Source organism: Saccopteryx bilineata, chromosome 4 (assembly GCF_036850765.1).
Source record: "Saccopteryx bilineata isolate mSacBil1 chromosome 4, mSacBil1_pri_phased_curated, whole genome shotgun sequence".
Taxonomy (NCBI): Eukaryota; Metazoa; Chordata; class Mammalia; order Chiroptera; family Emballonuridae; genus Saccopteryx; species Saccopteryx bilineata.
The window spans coordinates 299,671,739-299,691,738 of NC_089493.1; the positions used below are offsets into that span (position 1 = coordinate 299,671,739).

At 52.1% G+C, this 20,000-nt stretch overlaps 1 protein-coding gene across 2 annotated transcripts in view; it reads right to left on the reverse strand.

The window, feature by feature from the left end:
* The window catches only part of CRLF2 (cytokine receptor like factor 2), a 25,116-nt gene extending 6,193 nt beyond the window's left edge, over nucleotides 1–18,923 (reverse strand). For both annotated transcript variants that reach the window (XM_066272084.1, XM_066272086.1), the window contains exons 1-6: nucleotides 18,730–18,923; nucleotides 10,778–10,880; nucleotides 7,877–8,037; nucleotides 6,136–6,269; nucleotides 3,276–3,441; nucleotides 1,881–1,986 (exon numbers count right to left, since the gene is read on the reverse strand). In XM_066272084.1, coding sequence (XP_066128181.1) covers nucleotides 1,881–1,986; nucleotides 3,276–3,441; nucleotides 6,136–6,269; nucleotides 7,877–8,037; nucleotides 10,778–10,880; nucleotides 18,730–18,850 — 791 coding nt within the window. In that variant the 5' untranslated portion in view covers nucleotides 18,851–18,923. The remainder of the gene's footprint in view (nucleotides 1–1,880; nucleotides 1,987–3,275; nucleotides 3,442–6,135; nucleotides 6,270–7,876; nucleotides 8,038–10,777; nucleotides 10,881–18,729) is intronic.
* Between the last annotated feature and the right edge of the window lie 1,077 nt (nucleotides 18,924–20,000).

The window sequence follows — 20,000 nt, forward strand, 5'->3', positions numbered from 1 at the left end:
TCAAGTGGTGAACGGTCTCCGCCTCGGACTAATTGCCTTTCGAGGCTTTTTGTTTCTTTTCTGAGATGCTGCCCGTGTGTGTGTGTGTGTGTGTGTGTGTGTGTGTGTGTGTGTGTGTGTGTCAAAAGGTTACATTACTCAAGAAACCTGTGCCTTTTCTGCTTTGCATCTGCCTTTGCTCAGTTTAATTCACACACCCTGGGGCACTGCACCTAAGAGGTTGTAATTTAATAGATATAATGAGAGTCTTTTTTTTTTTTTTTTTTTTTTTGTATTTTTCTGAAGCTGGAAACGGGAGAGACAGTCAGACAGACTCCCGCATGCGCCCAACCGGGATCCACCCGGCACGCCCACCAGGGGCAACGCTCTGCCCACCAGGGGCTGATGCTCTGCCCACCAGGGGGCGATGCTCTGCCCCTCGGGGGCGTCGCTCTGCCACGACCAGAGCCACTCAAGCACCTGGGGCAGAGGCCAAGGAGCCATCCCCAGCCCCCGGGCCATCTTTGCTCCAATGGAGCCTTGGCTGTGGGAGGGGAAGAGAGAGACAGAGAGGAAGGAGGGCGTGGGGGGTGGAGAAGCAAATGGGTGCTTCTCCTATGTGCCCTGGCCAGGAATCGAATCCGGGTCCCCCGCACGCCACGCCGACGCTCTACCGCGGAGCCAACCGGCCAGGGCCTATGACGAGTGTCTTTGTGACAGACCAGACTCGGGGAGGAGATGGTTATCTGCACGCCCCGGAGTGAGGCCTCAGCCCTGCTCACATCTCGTTCTCAGACTTCCAGCCTCCAGGTCTGAGAGAGAGAAACATCTCTCTCTTGGGGGGGGGGCGGAGGGTTGCTTCAATTTGGTATTAAAGACACCAGACACGTCCTTTCTCTTCTGACTGCACCTCGTTCTTTCCTAGTGTATGGGGTGAGGACGGGGGGCACCCACTTGAGCCGGAGGAAGAGACAGAGAAGGGTGGATGGAGACAGTGGACAATTTGTGAGAACTAAATGAAGCATCTCTCAGGCTGTATCACTCCCGCTACAACGGCACATCTTGGAGGGTGTCCAACCCCGCAGGGCTCAGACCCCACGCGAGGACCGTGGCTCACGCCTGGCTGATCCACCGTCCCCTCCCGTTGCCGTGGAAACCTCATCCGGAGAAACAAAGACGGGGCCCAGAGCCCATCCGACATCCTCAGAGCTGAACACACCTGGGCGCAGGTAAGTTTGGATAAAGAGGGAAAGAGCGGTGATGAAATTGTACGCAAGGTCCCCTGGCCGGTTGGCTCAGTGGTAGAGCGTCAGCCTGGCGTGCAGGAGTCCTGGGTTCGATTCCCAGCCAGGGCACACAGGAGAAGCACCCATCTGCTTCTCCACCCCTCCCCCTCTCCTTCCTCTCTGTCTCTCTCTTCCCCTCCCGCAGCCAAGGCTCCATTGGAGCAAAGTTGGCCCGGGCACTGAGGATGGCTCTGTGACCTCTGTCTCAGGCGCTAGGATGGCTCTGGTTGCAACAGAGCAATGCCCCAGATGGGCAGAGCATCGGCCCCTGGTGAGCATGCCGGGTGGATCCCAGTTGGGCGCATGCAGGAATCTGTCTGACTGCCTCCCCATTTCCAGCTTCAGAAAAATACAAAAAAAAAAAAATTGTACACAAGGTTCACAGGGAGAGCGACTCCACATGCTACTTTTGGGAAGTTGTCTAAGGTCTTGCAAGAATAGTGTTTTGTTCCGTCTGTAACTGGATTGAAAAACCGGATGAACCTTGTGAGGGGGATGTGAGAACCCAAGGTGACCACACTGAACATTTCCTCCTTTTTTCTCCACGTCTGGGACACACTGGGACCCAAGCCCCCTGCCCGTGTGTCTGAGGAGACCCGGGATTGTCACCCTTACCTTCGCAGTTTCCACAAAGACAGGAAGAGGAGGAAGACGGTGAGGGTGGCCACCATGCCGTAAATTAAAATAAATTTTGAGAAAACTGTTTTCTCCCGGCACGAATCTGAATCAAAACAACAACAACAAAAACAGGCAGATGCTGTCTGTTTCCAACACGATTCGTGATCAGGCTCTAAGTCCCCCACCTCCACTTATGGCCATCTTTGTTTTCCCGTATACATGTCTGTATAGAAGTGTCAGCAAATCTGGACTTCAGTTGGAAGTATCCTCAAGAGAGGGAAGGTGTCTCCAGACAGACAGACATCGAGAAGGTAGTATGGGCTCAATACACTGCCCTTGGGTACCAGCACTGCCGTGGGGGGGTGGCGATGTCGAGGGGAGCTTTTGGCTGTCACCTCTCAGTCACTCATCCATCCATCATCCATCCACTCATCCTTCCATCCACCATCCATCATCCATCCATCCATCCACCATCCATCCATCCACCATCCATCCATCCATCTATCCATCCATCCATCCGTTCATCTACCTATCCATCCATCCACCATCCATCCACCCATCCATCCATCCACCTATCCACCCATCCATCCTTCCATCTATCCATCCTTCCATCCATCTATCCTTCTACCATCCATCATCTATCCACCCACCCATCCATCCATCCATCATCAGTTTATCCATCCATCCATCATCCATCCACCCATCCATCCATCTACCTATCCATCATCCATCCACTTATCTATCCATCCATCCTTCCATCTATCCATCCTTCTATCTATCTATCCATCCATCCATCCATTCATCCATCATTCATCCATCATCCATCCACCCATCTATCCACCTATCCATCCATCCATCCATCCATCCATCATCAGTTTATCTATCCATCCATCATCCATCCACCCATCCATCCATCATCCATCCATCCATCTACCTATCTTCCCATCCACCCATCCATCCTTCCATCCATTCATCCATGTATCTATACATCATTTATCTATCTATCTATCTATCTATCTATCTATCTATCTATCTATCTATCATTTACCTACAAATCATCCAGCCATCATTTACCGATCCATCTCCACTGTGTATCTATCACTGTCTGTCTGCACATCCATACCAACATCAGTGTGACAACATTCACCAATGGTACTAGTCTCTATTCTTACTGAATTCATGAAAGGAAAAAAAAACAAACAAATCAAAACTGGCCCCATGACCAAGGCTGTCTAGAGAGAAACATAGGCAGAACTATTGCCTTTAAGTGGACGCCTGGGCATGGAATGGAGTTGTGTGTGTTTTCAAGTGCCCCGGCCGCACACCGTCTCCCCCCCGCAAACCCAGGGTGCCAGCCCTCAACGGGGCCGCGCGGCTGCGTAACAAGCATACCTGTGTGCTCACCCCCCTGCTGGTGGTCCACCTCTGTCCAGTCGCTGGGGTAGGATTCGGGGCCGTACACGTCCTCCACGGTGCTCACCCTGGCCCGGAAGGAGTAACACCTGTCCACGTCCAAGCCCAGGATGGTCACATTGCAGGTTTTCTCCAGCCCCTGGGACTTGGGGACAGACAGACACGACCACCAGTGACTCCACCTGGATTATCTGTCTCTGTCCCGGCAACTCAACGTCCCCGCATCCTTGCCTACGCCCCGTGTCCCTTCCTGTGTCTGTCCGGAACTCGCACTCAGAACAGCACCCGAAACCAGAAAAGAACTGTATGAACCCATGCATAGATGGGACATAAAAATGAGACTCAGAGACATGGACAAGAATGTGATGGTAACGGGGGTGAGGGGGTGGGGAGAGGGGGGGAGGGGGCGAGGAAGGAGAGAGGGGGTGGGGGAGGGGCACAATGAAAACCAGATAGCCCTGGCCGGTTGGCTCAGTGGTAGAGCATCGGCCTGGCGTGCAGGGGTCCCGGGTTCGATTCCCGGCCAGGGCACACAGGAGAGGCGCCCATCTGCTTCTCCACCCCTCCCCCTCTCCTTCCTCTCTGTCTCTCTCTTCCCCTCCCGCAGCCAAGGCTCCATTGGAGCAAAGATGGCCCGGGCGCTGGGGATGGCTCCTTGGCCTCTGCCCCAGGCGCTAGAGTGGCTCTGGTCGCGGCAGAGCATCGCCCCCTGGTGGGCAGAGCGTCGCCCCTGGTGGGCGTGCTGGGTGGATCCCGGTCGGGCGCATGCAGGAGTCTGTCTGACTGTCTCTCCCCGTTTCCAGCTTCGGAGAAATATCAAAAAAAAAAAAAAAAAAAAAAAAACAGATAGAAGGTGACAGAAGACAATTTGACTTTGGGCGAGGGGTATGCAACATAATCAAATGTCAAAATAACCTGGAGATGTTTTCTCTCAACATAGGTACCCTGATTGATCAATGTCACTGCATTAAATTTAATTTAAAAAATGGGGAAAAAATAAAATTAAATAAATAAATAAATGAACCCTTTTACAACAAATACTCCTTCAGACGCTTCTGGAGAATTCGCAAGTGACGTGTTCTTCGCTCTAACAACGGAACGCTGCCTTTATGAAGATAACGAGAAGCCGTCCTTACTTCTTACTTCAGGCATTTTAGAAAAGCGCCAGCGCATCAAGGCACAATCAAAAAAAAGCAAAACTTAAAAACCTTCTTTATTCAAACCCCAAAATAGGAACAAAATGAACAAATGCATATCATTTGTTTTCCTCCCAGAAACACTCATAAAACACAATGGTTTTTTGGGGTTTTTTTAGTCGATGAATTGCTTCCTGTGACTAAATATTGCACAAAGCACCCTTTGACGGCTTTTTAATTTTTTATTATATACGATACGACAGTATCTATACTGTAATATATTATATATTATATGACAATGAATATAATATATAACATATAATTTTATTATATAATTGAACCACAATTTGTTGACTGCTTATCCAGTCAGTGCTGCCAATCTTCTGTATCTAAATAATGTTCCAACAGATGTCATTGCACATCAAACTCAACCACCTTTTGAATTCTTTTCTCAGGATCAATTTTTTTTAAAAAAAATTCAGTGAGAGGAGGGGAGATAGAGTGACAGACCCCCCGCATGTGCCCTGACCAGGATCCACCCAGCAAGCCCACTAAGGGGTGATACTCTGCCCATCTGGAGCTGTTGCTCCGTCGCTCAGCCACCGAGCTATTTTAAGCACCTGAGCCGAGGATGCCCTGTGAGACTCACCCTGTCTTCTTGTCTCTGACTCTCTGGATTGGGCCACCAGCTATGGGTTTCTGGTCAACCCGGTGTAGCCAGGAGTCCACGGACACAGGCATTCGCCGAATTACAAAATAGCTGAGTCCCAGGAGAAGGACCCTAACAACTCTTCCAAGGCTAACGTCTAACCGTTAGGAGAGCCCCTCTAAAGTGATCTCACACTTCCCCTCGGGCACCTCCAGGAGTGGGCATCTCGCCACACCTGACCACAGGTGATGCCACCTGCTCTTCGTACCTGCTTCCTATTGGCTCGACGAGGAACTCACTGCCTCGCTAACTACGGACTGTCACTGTGAGCCCCGTGAGCCGTGGATTCGCACACACTTTTCCTCTATTCCACAAATCGTGTCCCTACGCTCAGAGAGCCAGGACGTGTTTGGGAGGTACGGGAACAGGTGGGCGGAGAGGCTACGAGCGCGGCGAATTTTATGCGTCGAGCTGGCCGGACCCGGTGTCCACTTTCTGCGGTCACGTTCCGATCCCGATCCTGCCCAGAACGGATGGTGCCGACGTCACTCACATCCCTAACCCGTTGACTGTCAAGTCACTCCGTAAAGCGGGTGACCCTGGAGTGTTTCAGAGACAAAGGAGTTTGTGCAGAGACCCTGACAGCAAACTTTGCTGGAATTTGGAGTTTCCAGCCCACTGGCCTGAGATCTGCCAGTGTCTGTCATCACAAAGAATTTTTTTTTAATTTTTTATATTTATTTATTCATTTTTTAGAGAGGAGAGAGAGTTAGAATGAGAGAGAGAGAGAGAGAGAGAGAGAGAAAGGTGGGGGAGCAGGAAGCACCAACTCCCATATGTGCCTTGACCAGGCAAGCTCAGGGTTTTGAACCAGTGACCTCAGTGTTCCAGGTCAATGCTTTATCCACTGCGCCCCCACAGGTCAGGCAAAGGCAATTCTTTAAAATCAAACACAATACCTCTCTCTCTCTCTCTCTCTCTCTCTCTCTCTACGAGTCTTCAGACTTGGGGACATTCGATCACACCAACCCTGATAAGACACCCTCGTACCCACCTGCCAGCCGGTGTCAAAGCTGCTCTTGTACTGAATTTCATACAGGAGATTTCGGTAGGGCAGGTCGGAACAGGTCACTGTAACCGCCTCCGGATGCCACCGGAACTTCAGGTCCGTTGGGGACCTGGGTTTCACTAACGAGGAGAAGATGACAGAGCCACACCGTCAGGCTCCGCGGAGATGGATGTTGGCCATCTCCACCCGGACAGCATGGTGCGGTTAGAATTGCTTCCTTCCGCCTGGGCGGATGCTTCTCTCTCTTAGTCCCTGACGGGGTTGGGGTCCCCTTGTCTCTGTGACGTTTGTGACAGAGGGTTTGAACCTGAGCAGCCCAGGTGTGTCAGGACATTCCTGAAATTGCATGGAAAAAATAAAACCCTCCCAAAAAACTGTTGTGTTTGTGTGATGGGATGGATCACGTCGTCCTCAGGAAAGACACGTTGATGTCCTTCACCCCCCGAGGACCTCAGGAGGTGGCCCGTTTGGAAATAGGACTATTTAATTTGCAAGGAGATTGAAGCAAAGTAGGGCGGGTCCTACACCGATTGTGTTGGTGTCCTTGTGACAAGAAAAGTCATACACACACACACACACACACCTGCGTGCAGACAGAAGGCTGTGTGGACACAGAGACAGAGGTTGGGAAGATGCGTCTATAAACCAACGCCCAGGGTTTCCGGAACCCAGCGCCCCCCAAAAGCTGACATTGATGCATTCACACAGGTGTCCGCTCAGAGCCTTCCGGGCGAGCAAACTCTATGGAGACGTTGATTGCTGGACCCCTGGTCCTTTCCCTCCGGCGATGAGAAACAAATGTCGACCCGAAGCCACTCTTTTGGGGTAACTTGTTGTGACAGGCATAGGAAGCTACTATCTATGAGTGGCTTTTATGAATACGGGGTGGGGGGAGTCGATCAGTTTCACTGGGTTCTGAGACGGACCTTTCACACCCATCTCCAAACACAAACAAACAAACTCTCTCTCTCTCACACACACACACACACACACAAAAAAAAATCCTGCTATCTGCCAGGAATATACAATAAAGCAGGGGTCCCCAAACTTTTTACACAGGGGGCCAGTTCACTGTCCCTCAGACCGTTGGAGGGCCGGACTATAAAAAAAAAAACTATGAACAAATCCCTATGCACACTGCATATATCTTATTTTAAAGTAAAAAAAAAACAAACAAAACGGGAACAAATACAATATTTAAAATAAAGAACAAGTCAATTTAAAATCAACAAACTGACCAGTATTTCAATGGGAACTATGCCCCTCTCACTGACCACCAATGAAAGAGGTGCCCCTTCTGGGTGTGCAGTGGGAGCTGGATAAATGGCCTCAGGGGGCTGCATGTGGCCCGCGGGCCGTAGTTTGGGGACCCCTGCAATAAAGAGTCCGTTTTTCGGACAGAGAAGGTTTCTCCCTTCATCGAAAGGCAAGCGTGGAATCTCGAAGTATTTAAGGAGAACCAACGGAGTTTGATGAGGGTGTTTAGGCCGTTGATCTTTTTCCTCACGTTTGGAGGGAAAAGCAGCAAAGAAATTTGGGCTCCTTCTCTGACATCACAGCCTCCCCAGGGCCCCCCCCCCCGGGGTTCCACGCTCGGGTGTGTGTGTGGGGGGCCCTGCCCTGTTCTGCATAGCGCAAGGCAGAACTTTCTGGAAGTCTTCCGTGTGTGTGAGCTCTACAGGCGAATGAACAGGCATTTGCCCTGCCTCCCGGGGCACTTACTTACGGTAATAGCTGATCCACACGGCCCGGGAGAGAAGAGACCGTGTCCCGTTCCAGACGGAAAACTTCATGATGGTGTCGCTCTCCGCGTCCAGCAGGCAGCCGGCCGTGCGCCCTCCCCGAAGCAGGTACCGGGAACACGGGCGGAGCTCTTTCTCCTGGAAACTGCGGTCAGAAATAACAGAGAACCGGGTGGCTGTCGATCACCTTTGCAAATGACGTCTTCGTGTGTCTGCTGTTCACACATCCTGAGGGGTGGGGGGCGTTTCTCTGCCCTGTGCGCTCAGGTGGGTGGGGCACCTGCTTCGTCCACCTCAGTGAGCCCCTCCCCATGATGGGCAAGACCTGGCCCAAACAGAAAAGTACCCCCCCTCACTTGAAGGTTCAAACCCCTCGAGTGAGGCCCTGGCCGGTTCGCTCAGCGGTAGAGCGTCAGCCTGGCGTGCGGGGGACCGGGGTTCGATTCCCGGCCAGGGCACATAGGAGAAGCGCCCATTTGCTTCTCCACCCCCACCCCTTCTTCTCTGTCTCTCTCTTCCCCTCCCGCAGCCAAGGCTCCATTGGAGCAAAGATGGCCCGGGCGCTGGGGATGGCTCCTTGGCCTCTGCCCCAGGCGCTAGAGTGGCTCTGGTCACGGCAGAGCGACGCCCCGGAGGGGCAGAGCATCGCCCCCTGGTGGGCAGAGCGTCGCCCCTGGTGGGCGTGCCGGGTGGATCCCCGTTGGGCGCATGCGGGAGTCTGTCTGACTGTCTCTCCCCATTTCCAGCTTCAGAAAAATACAAATAAATAAATAAATAAAATAAATAAATAAACCCCTCGAGTGGCTTCCGTGAGGGTTGGGGAGGGTGACAATCTCAAGGCAAGTTGATGTACCGATCCCAGCAACCTCTGACGAAGACCTTATTTGGAAATACATCTTTGCAAATGGGATGGAGGGAAGGGTCTGAGAGGAGTCACCCTGGGTCAGGGGGGAGGCCCTGCAGGCACCCAGTGACAGGGACCTCAGAAGAGACGGAGGAGGAGACACAGACACAGAGGAGAAGCCACGTGGGGATGGAGGCAGAGACGGGAGGGAGGCGGTCACCAGCCCGGGGGATGCCTGGAGCCCCAGGAGCTGAAGGGAGAGGCAGAGGACCCTCCCTGGAGCCCCCGGAGGGAGAGTGACCCTTGGACACCTGGGTCTCAGACCCCTAGTGTCCAGAACGGGGACAGAATGAATGTCTATGGTTTGAAGATGCCTCATTGGGGATGTGCCAAGAAGGGGCAGCTCTGTCACAAGAAGCATCTCGCACCCAGCATGAGACCACACTCACCAGCCGCCCTCCACACCTCAAACCCAAGCCGCACCCCATGAAAATGTCCTTCCTTAGTAAATACAGAAAATCAAACCAGCGCTCAGGAGACTGAAGTGACTCATCTTTCTGGCCATCTGGAAAATCCATTTTATTATTATTCCTTCTTTCCCGTGTGAGTCTGATTTTCCAAATCGATTCATCTTTGAGTTTCCCTTCTCTGCGTGTTTCCCCCTGACTCTCACGGGCTATCAGACCGCAGATAACCACCCACGCACCCATCCTGGGTCCTTGCTTGTAGAACTGAGACTAAATGCACTGGGGGGGGGGGGAATCCCTTCCTCCCACCTGCGGACTCACGTCTTTGAGTGTGGAAAGCAAGGGAAAGAAATGCATAAATAGAAAGACATATGCCTGACCAGGCGGTGGCACAGTGGATAGAGCGTCGGACTGGGACGCGGAGGACCCAGGTTCGAGACCCCTGAGGTCGCCAGCTTGAGCGCGGGCTCATCTGGTTTGAGCAAAAAGCTCACCAGCTTGGACCCAAGGTCACTGGCTCGAACAAGGGTCACTCGGTCTGCTGAAGCCCCCCGGTCAAGGCACCTATGAGAAAGCAATCAATGAACAACTAAGGTGTTGCCATGAAAAACTGATGATTGATGCTTCTCATCTCTCTCCCTTCCTGTCTGTCTGTCCCTATCTGTCCCTCTCTCTCTGTCTCTGTCACAAAAAAAAAAAGGGAGAGAGAGAGAGAGAGAGAGAGAGAGAGACATATGTTTCTCAAAGTGGCCCCTGGTCAGCCGCCGTGCAATTTTTGGAAGCTTCATTGTCACGGCTGCTTTGCAGGTGCTATTTCCAAGCAACAAAACTGCTGGAGAAAGGTAGCTCTCTGAGGGTCTAGGTGACCCTGGACAAAACAGGGTGAGTTGTGAATGTGCAGACAGGAATCTAGTTTCAAGCATGACTATGTCATCACCAGTCTAGGTTTGGGGAACGGCTGTTGTGGCAAGAAACCCCCCCCACACACACACACATACACACACGCGCACGCACACACACGTTCACACCGACACATTCTGACAATTCGTAGCTTTCTCTCCTGGCTGTCTCGATTGCTGGTATCTCAGGAAAAGAGATATTTTAGCACTTTTTTTTTTAATTTTTTTTAAAATTTTTTGTATTTTTCTGAAGCTGGAAACAGGGAGAGACAGTCAGACAGACTCCCGCATGCGCCCGACCGGGATCCACCCGGCACGCCCACCAGGGGGCGAAGCTCTGCCTACCAGGGGGTGATGCTCTGCCCCTCCAGGGCATCGCTCTGCAGTGACCAGAGCCACTCTAGCGCCTGGGACAGAGGCCACAGAGCCATCCCCAGCGCCCAGGCCATCTTTGCTCCAGTGGAGCCTCGGCTGCGGGAGGGGAAGAGAGAGACAGAGAGGAAGGAGGGGGGGAGGGGTGGAGAAGCAGATGGGCGTTTCTCCTGTGTGCCCTGGCCGGGAATCGAACCTGGGACTCCCGCACACCAGGCCAACACTCTACCACTGAGCCAACCGGCCAGGGCCAGCACTTTTTTTTTTTAATTTTAAATTCTTTTTCTTCCCGAGGGCACTCACCCATAGAGGAAAGTCAAATTAGCCCCCGTGAGTTCGCTGGCGTTCCAGGTCACCCGCACGGTTTTGTAATCAAAGTTGATGATCTGAAATTGCAATTCTTCTCCTGCATAAAAAATAAAAATTAAAAAAAAATTAAAAAGACAAATAGAATAAAGTGTGAGGCCACGCAGACAAACGTGTGCGATGTGTCAAGTGGCGTCAGAACATTTGTCAGGAAAACGATACGTTGTTTCAGAGGAAGGGAGAAAAACCAGGGCTTTTGCGGAAAAGAATTTGAAGGAGACAGTCACTAGTGATGTCGGTAACAGGTGCAGGGGTGTCTGTGAAGCTTGCTCGGACCAGTTACCCCGAGAGACAATCCAGGAGCAAGATTCCAGCTGTCCTTCTTGTCCTGGTTTACAGGGCCAGCAATTACGGTGACGAGCAGACACTGTGCGTCCGGTGACGCCATCGTGTGTGGACACAGAGACAGAGGCAACGGGCAGGGTCCACCAAGGTTACGGAAAGCTCTCGTCAGCCGCTAGGGACATGTCCACTTCCCTATCCACCTGCTCGTCCACCTCAGTGATGCTATAGCTCTCCACCTGGCTATCTCTCTATTGATTGATCTCTCTGTTATTCTATCATCTATCTATCATCTATCTATTTATCTATCATCTATCTATCTATCTATCTATCTTCTATCTATATACCTATCTATTATCTATCATCTATCTATCTATTATCTATCATCCATCTATCTATCTATCTATCATCTATCTATCATCTATCTATCTATCTATCTATCTATCATCTATCTATCTATCTATCTATCTATCTATCTATTGTCATTATCATCTATCTATCCATTCATCCATTTACCTGTCCACCATATCTGTCTGTCTGTCCATCCATTCATCCATCCATCTTTACTTTCATCATCTATTATCTATCTATCATCTATCTATCTATCTATCTATCTATAATCTATGTATGTATGTATGTATCTATTTATGTATCTATGTATCTATCTATCTATTATCTATCATCTATCTATCAATCTATCTGTCATTATTATCTATCTATCCATCCATCCATCCATCTACCTGTCCACCATATCTGTCTGTCCATCCATCCATCCATCCATCCTTACTTTCATCTATCTATCTATCTATCTATCTATCTATCTATCTATCTATCGTCTATGTATGTATGTATCTATTTATGTATCTATGTATCTATCTATTATCTATCATCTATCTATCAATCTATCTGTCATTATTATCTATCTATCCATCCATCCATCTACCTGTCCACCATATCTGTCTGTCTGTCCATCCATTCATCCATCCATCTTTACTTTCATCATCTATTATCTATCTATCTATCTATCTACCTATTGTCATTATCTATCCATCCATCCATCTACCTGTCCACCATATCTGTCTGTCTGTCCATTCATTCATCCATCCATCTTTACTTTCATCATCTATCTATCTATCTATCTATCTACCTATTGTCATTATCTATCCATCCATCCATCTACATGTCCACCATATCTGGTCCACCAAGCTCACTGTCCTACTCAGAACACCGCACATGACAACCTGAGCTGAGGGGCAGGTGGAGGACGCCTGAGTCTCTCGATCTTTCGTTTTGATTTTATTTTTATTTTGTGAAGTTACTCAGGTTGTCGTCGGTCCGGTTTCTGCGAGGGTCTGGGTTGGTCACCCCAAGAGAAGTGGACAGGTGTATTTCAGCACTGAGCGAACAGGCAGGGATACTGTAGAGAAGGACAGGTGTGTGTGCACCTGTCAGGGAAGGGAGGGTCAAATTGGGAAAGGTGGGAGGAGGGGAGAATGAACCCGGGGTGTTTGAGTAGACAAATGGATAGATGATAGATAGATAGATAGATATAGATAGATAGATAGATAGATAGATAGATGATGGATGGATAGACAGACAGAGAGATATGGTGGATAGGTAAATAAATGGATGAATAGATAATGATGACAATACATAGATAAATGATAGATAGATGGATACATAGATAGCATAGATAGATACATAGATAGATACATACATAGATGATAGATAGATACATACATACATATGTACATACATAGAAGATAGAGAGATAGATGGATACATAGATAGATAGATATATACATACATAGATGATAGATAGATAGATAGGTAGATAGATAGATAGATAAATGGATGAAAGTAAGGATGAATAGATGGATGAATAGATGGATGGGCAGACAGACAGATAGATATGGTGGACAGGTAGATGGATGGATGGATAGATAGATGATAATGACAGATAGATAGATAGATAGATAGATAAATGATAGATAATAGATAGGTAGATGATAGATAAATAGATGATAGATAGATGATAGATAGATAGATACATAGATAGATAAATAGATGCATATGCATACATACATAGACGATAGATAGATAGATAGATAGATAGATAGATAGATAGATAGATAGATAGATGAAAGTAAGGATGGATAGATGGATGGATGGACGGACAGACAGATATGGTGGACAGGTAAATGGATGAATGGATAGATAGATGATAATGACAATAGATAGATAGATAGATAGATAGATAGATAGATAGATAGATGCTAGAATAATAGAGAGATCATTTGATAGAGAGATAGAGAGGTGGAGAGATGTAGCATCATTGAGGTGGATGACCAGGTGGATAGATAAGTGGACACATCCCTAGCGGCCGGCGAGATGTGGGTGACAGGCAGGAAGAGAGCTCCCCACCACACTCAGCACTGGGTCCAGGCGCTGCCCCTGGGGTCGGAGGCGCATACAGATCGCGGCCCCAGACCTTTGCTTTCTCGTTCCCTCCTCAAGCATCCGTCCGTGTTCCGCCCGCTGAGCGTTCACAGGGTCACACCCAGTCTCACTGTGCAGAGTCAACCACCTCCCGGCCCCCCACCCACCACAGCCTCCCGGACGCATCCAGATCCGACCCATTTTCCCAAACCCACCCCGTGGTTCATGCACGCCTCTTTCAGGGTCTCCGATCCCCGATTCCTCGTCCCTTCTCCAAGGGCGCTAGCCACTGGCCATCTGCACACGCCAGTGGGACACACAGAGACCCACTCGGGCGAGAACAGGCGGAGGCTGCTGATTGACAACTTTCCCTCACAGCGGACTTGGTCGCAACCCCTCACATTTGGCCAAGACCCTTCAACCGGCGGCAAACTAGAAGCAGGGCGTCCCACCGGACTGGGTGCTGGACGCACTTGAGTTTCTCCGCTCAGCCCGAAGTTGGAACCGGGGACAAAAATTAGCAACACCGCCCATGATGAATCAAGGAGCTGGGTTTTCTGGGGGACAGGTCGCTGCAGGTGGTGGGTCAGAATTCTACGGTCTGCCCATTCGTCCAGTGACAGAGCCAGTCTCTCAATTCCCCGAATTCTGCCCCAACGTGACGGCAATTCTTCGGGACCCCAGTGGGCCCTGCGTGGGCTGCTTTTGACGGGTTTTCTCTCACCGGTTTTTTTGATGGACACCCTGGCGTGACCCGCCGTGCCCCGTCCTGTGCCGAGCGCATAGAAAACTAAATGAATTTGGGAGGGAAAAGGAAAATGAAGGGAAAATTGAATGGGGTGGAACCTTTGTAAAAATTGAACATGGATAGAGAGATGATAATGACAATAGGTAGGTAGGTAGGTAGGTAGATAGATGATAATGACAATAGGTAGATAGATAGACAGGTGATAATGACAATAGGTAGATAGATAGACAGGTGATAATGACAATAGATATATAGATAGATAGATAGATGATAATGACAATAGATAGATAGATAGATAGATAGATAGATGATAATGACAATAGGTAGATAGATAGACAGGTGATAATGACAATAGATATATAGATAGATAGATGATAATGACAATAGGTAGATAGATAGATGATAATGACAATAGGTAGATAGATAGACAGGTGATAATGACAATAGGTAGATAGATAGACAGTTGATAATGACAATAGGTAGATAGACAGTTAGATAGATAGATGATAATGACAATAGGTAGGTAGGTAGATACATACATACATAGATAGATGATAGATAGATAGATGATAATGACAATAGGTAGGTAGGTAGATACATACATACATAGATAGATGATAGATAGATAGATAGATAGATAGATGATAATGACAATAGGTAGGTAGGTAGATAGATAGATGATAGAATAATAGAGAGATCAATCGATAGAGAGAGAGAGAGGTGGAGAGATATAGCATCATCGAGGTGGATAGATAAGTGGAACCATGTAAAAATTGAACATGGATAGAGAGATGATAATGACAATAGGTAGGTAGATAGATAGATAGATAGATAGATAGGTAGATAGATAGATAGATATAATCCCACTATGGGATTCTGGAGTCTCACCCGAGTTCTGAAATTTAAGAGTGGAGTGAAGAAGGTGAATCACACGGCTAAGTCCTGAAGGCGTCCCTTCCCCGAGCCCCGCGTGTGTGCAGAGGGTCCCCGCTCTGCGCTGACGCACCCCTGCTCTGCGTGACTGACCAGAGGAGCAGCTGTTCTTGGACGTGACCCACAGCTTCCCGAAACGGGGAGCTGCTCAGGGTGGGCGTTCTCGCCGCTGGAAAAACCCCTGACCTTCAGAAGAGGAAGTTGCCTTTCTGTCAGACGGACTGAGTGTGGAGTTTGGCGGCCCCCGTCCGACCTCGGAGAGCGTGACGTCGGAGCTGGAGGCTCCCCTCAGGGGAAGGTTTCTGATCGATAAAAAAAGTCACACAAGAGGTGGAGCCTCAGCCTGGCGTGCGGGGGACCCGGGTTCGATTCCCGGCCAGGGCACACAGGAGAAGCGCCCATCTGCTTCTCCACCCCTCCCCCTCTCCTTCCTCTCTGTCTCTCTCTTCCCCTCCCGCAGCCAAGGCTCCATTGGAGCAAAGATGGCCCGGGCGCTGGGGATGGCTCCTTGGCCTCTGCCCCAGGCGCTAGAGTGGCTCTGGTCGGGGCAGAGCGACGCCCCGGAGGGGCAGAGCATTGCCCCCTGGTGGGCGTGCCGGGTGGATCCCGGTCGGGCGCATGCGGGAGTCTGTCTGACTGTCTCTCCCCGTTTCCAGCTTCAGGAAAAAAAAAAAAAAAGCCGCACAGCCCAACAGGAAAGCGGGCGTGTCCTTGTGGGTCAATGCCTGCCTCCCCTCCCCCCCACACACACACTCACAGGATCACGCAGAGGGACAGGAGGAGGACGGGTCAGAAAGCAGAAAGAAAAGGGCTTCCCCATGGGATCACCCACTCCTGGTGCATGCTCCTCACCGGGGTGTGGGGCGGAAATTCTCTGGAAAGAACGGGTGAGAAACTGTGTGTGGGCAGCTTCGCACCGATGCTATAAAACAGGAGGTCACGGTGTCTCTCTACCGTGGTTTCTCCCCCCTGTGGGACCTGAAGGCAGGTTCAGGATGAGTGGGTCGCCTGTGGGGGCTCCGGGGAGGGACCTTTGTCCTCAGCCCTGTCCTGCACCTTGTGCGGGCAGCTCAGAAATGAAAAAGTGAGATGCTCAGTCCTCTCTGTTGAAAAGAACGGGAGAGCCTGACCAGCCTGGGGTGCTGAGGACGCAGGTTTGAAACGCCGAGGTCGCCGGCTGGAGCGCGGGATCGGAGACATGACCCCGTGGCCACCTGGGCTGCAGGCGTCGTCCCCGGGGCTGGTGGCCGCTTCCCTCCCGTCTCCGCCTCCGTCCCCACGTGGCTTCTCCTCTGTGTCTGTGTCTCCTCCTCCGTCTCTTCTAAGGTCCCTGTCACTGGGAGCATGCAGGGCGCCCCCTGACTCAGGGTGACTCCTCTCAGACCCTTCCCTTCATCCCGTCTGCAAACATGCTAACATCCGGAGAAGGGCACAGTCCCGGGTCCCAGGGCGCAGGAATTCAGTGTCCCTTTGGTGGGCGCCGTGGATCCCGCAACATGAACAGGCAGGAGCCACAGGGATGTTCGGAAAATAAAACCAAAATTATCTTGGTGCCGGGCCCTGCGTGATATCCACCTCGGCGCGAAAGTCAGGCTGAGAACTGGGGGGTGTTCTGGGTTCATCTGTGTGCTGGGGCGTAGACACTCGACCCCATAATCCCCGCACAGTGTAACCCGTATCAACGAAATAGTAACCTACGCGGATGCCGTCAAACCTGGCTCGCTTACGCCTAATTCGTGCCGTGACCCTGTAGTTGCTAAAGGAGGCAGGTAGGTGCCCACAGGAAGAGAGGGTCCAGAGAGACCCGGCAGGCAGCCTGTTGGGGGGTCTCGCCCTCACCCCCATACACAGGTGACCATCTGGGTCTGCCCCACTTACCAACCGGGGGCAAACAGCCCCAAAAGCAGAGCCCCTTCCCCACCAGGGAGACCTCGGAGGGCCACCAGGGATGGTCGGGTCACCTCCGCTGACCACCTCCTTCCACGCTTTGCCCCCCGAAACCGTGTTCCTGCTCCGTTGCCGGGGAAACCCCCCGGGGCTCAGGTGCTAACACCCTGTGTGCCTTGGAAAGACAGTGGTGTCCCCGACTGGAAGTCTCTTCAGAAAAGCCAGATCGAGTCCTCCCATCCCAGGGGGCGTCCCGCCTGGCAGGGTCTATGCGGTGACTGCTCGCTGAGTCCCACGGGGTCCCGCCAGGGTGGTCATGGGGGGGCCCACGGCTCACAACAGACAGCTCTGTGCCTCGGATGAGCTCGGGCGCTGACCGGGCAGCTCTTTCCAAACCCACACCAAGCCGGCAAACCACCACAGCTTGGACGGAGCCGGGCAGCCTGGGTGTCTTCTAAAAAGTTACCAGAGAGGCCCCGAGTGGCTTCCATCAGCAGCCGGAACCTCCCGTGTTCCCTGACCCAGACACCGGCTTCTTTCTGCCCTGGGATGGACGGACTCCCCATTTCCTTCATCAAACTCCTCCGCGTCCGTCCGGGGAGGGGAGGTCTCGGGGGGGGGGGGCGTGAAGGGATTTGAGGGAAAGGCTTGGTGGCCCCCTCAACTCGAAGGACTGCAGAGGGGAGACCTGGTTTGTGTTCCCCGAGACAGAGAGATGGGCCAGGCACCAAGCTGGATGCAGAACGTCACACAGGCACCAGCCCCTCTCCCCACGGGGAGGGGACACCCCCCCCCATCCAGGCTCTGTCTCCATCAATCCAGTTTGCAGGCACAAGGTTTCAGCGAAAGGGGTCGTTGGGGACCCTTGGAAAGCCGGGGTGCGCAAGACGCCCACGGAGACAGAAATCCGAGCAGCGTGGGGGGTCCGGTGTCCCCAAGGAGACAGCTCAGACGCTGCCTAGCTCCCCCCCCCCCGTTTAAAATACCTGTGAGCCAAACCCCAGCCGGCTGCCTCCCATCTTCCCTCTCCTATGACCCCTTCCCCACCCCAAAGGGGAATTTGTTACGGCAAATCCAGCAAGAATTGTATGGGAACGCCCTTCACGGAACCCGGCTCTGAGGACAGACGGCAGAGTGACTCCCCGTTATTGTCCGGAGAAGCTGGAGTCGAGCGGGACCCCGAGGCCACCGACAGTGAAGACCTCCGCCTCTCAGACGCCCCCCGTGTTGAGGTGATGTCCCCCGCAGAACGGTGACCGCAGACCCCAAGGGAAGCCCCCGTCTCTCAGAAAGGGAAGAAGCCGGCCAGGTTCTTGGCTCAGCAGACAAACCTTGGTCTGTTGGCTTTTTTTTCTCCCCCTCCCCCCCCCCTCACTCCTTTTGGAGTTTGTTTTTTTTTAAAGTTCATCCTGAAATTGGTCCGGAAAGAGCATTCACCCTGGTTGCTCGAATCTGAGGAACCCGGGAGAGCCTGTTGGCACCTGAGTGCAGAACACAATGAGGATGAGGGGAGAGACTGCACACACACCCCCACCCCCCAAAAAAGGGGATGTTCACACGAAGGGCGCTTCAGCCACACAAGTGCCCGCGGGTCCCCTACCGGTTCCGGCTTCTTCTGCCTCCCCGGAGTCCTCGGTGGCCACGGCGGCAGCCAGCAAACGTCCCAGCAGCAGGAGGAGGGCAGCGGCCGTGGCCGTGGCCGGGGGCCCGCGCGCTCCCATCCTGCTGGGGACAGGACGGGACACACGGGGACACAACCAGCAGCTCAGGTCTCCCCCTGCCCGCCACCGAGCGGCTGCCGATTCCGGCTCATGACTCATGTGTGCAGAGGTCGCCGGCTTTTAAAAGGAAGGCAGGGAGGTGGGGGCAGGAAAGGGAGTCATGGTTTATTCACACACACACACACACACACACACACACACACGCACGTGCCCCCACCCCCACCACCCCCCAAAAAAAAGGAAGGAAGAGAGATAACAGGAGGACCCCAGCGTCATGAAGGGGCGGAGGCGGGCCGGGTCCCACGGTCCCCGAGGCCTCCAGGAGTCCGAAGATGGGCTGGTCGTCCGCAGAGGTGACCCCCCGTCTGCCTGCAAGCTGAGCAAGAGGGAGGGCTGGGTGTCTATCCACAGGGGGACACGTTCTAGGGACACTCAGACCCTGCACGGTGACTCCCTTTCCAGGAGGTGACCAGGGACACTCGAGGGTGGGAACCGGTCCACAGCAGGGAGGCTGGGTGTCTGTCTGTCCCTCAGCGGTCACCTTCTGTCCACCCTTCGGCCTGGGGGTGGGCAGTTCCGTGGGAGCCCGGGGAGGCTTTCTAAAAACAGCCACAATAACGCTGGTAGTTGCCACCGTAAAAATATGTTCTAGCCCTGGCCGGTTGGCTCAGTGGTAGAGCGTTGGCCTGGCATGCAGGAGTCCCGGGTTCGATTCCTGGCCAGGGCACACAGGAGAGGCGCCCATCTGCTTCTCCACCCCTCCCCCTCTCCTTCCTCTCTGTCTCTCTCTTCCCCTCCCGCAGCCGAGGCTCCATTGGAGCAAAGATGGACCGGGCGCTGGGGATGGCTCCTTGACCTCTGCCTCAGGCGCTAGAGTGGCTCTGGTCACAGCAGAGCGACGTCCCAGATGGGCAGAGCATCACCCCCTGGTGGGCGTGCCGGGTGGATCCAGGTCGGGCGCATGCGGGAGTCTGTCTGACTGCCTCCCCGTTTCCAGCTTCAGAAAAATACAAAAACAAAACCCAACAAAACAAAACAAAACAAAAATATGTTCTAGCTACTGACTGTGTTCATACACGTTATCCTATCCGCCACACGGGACATCTCTGGGGACATTATTCTCTGGGGACATTATTCCGTGTTCCACATG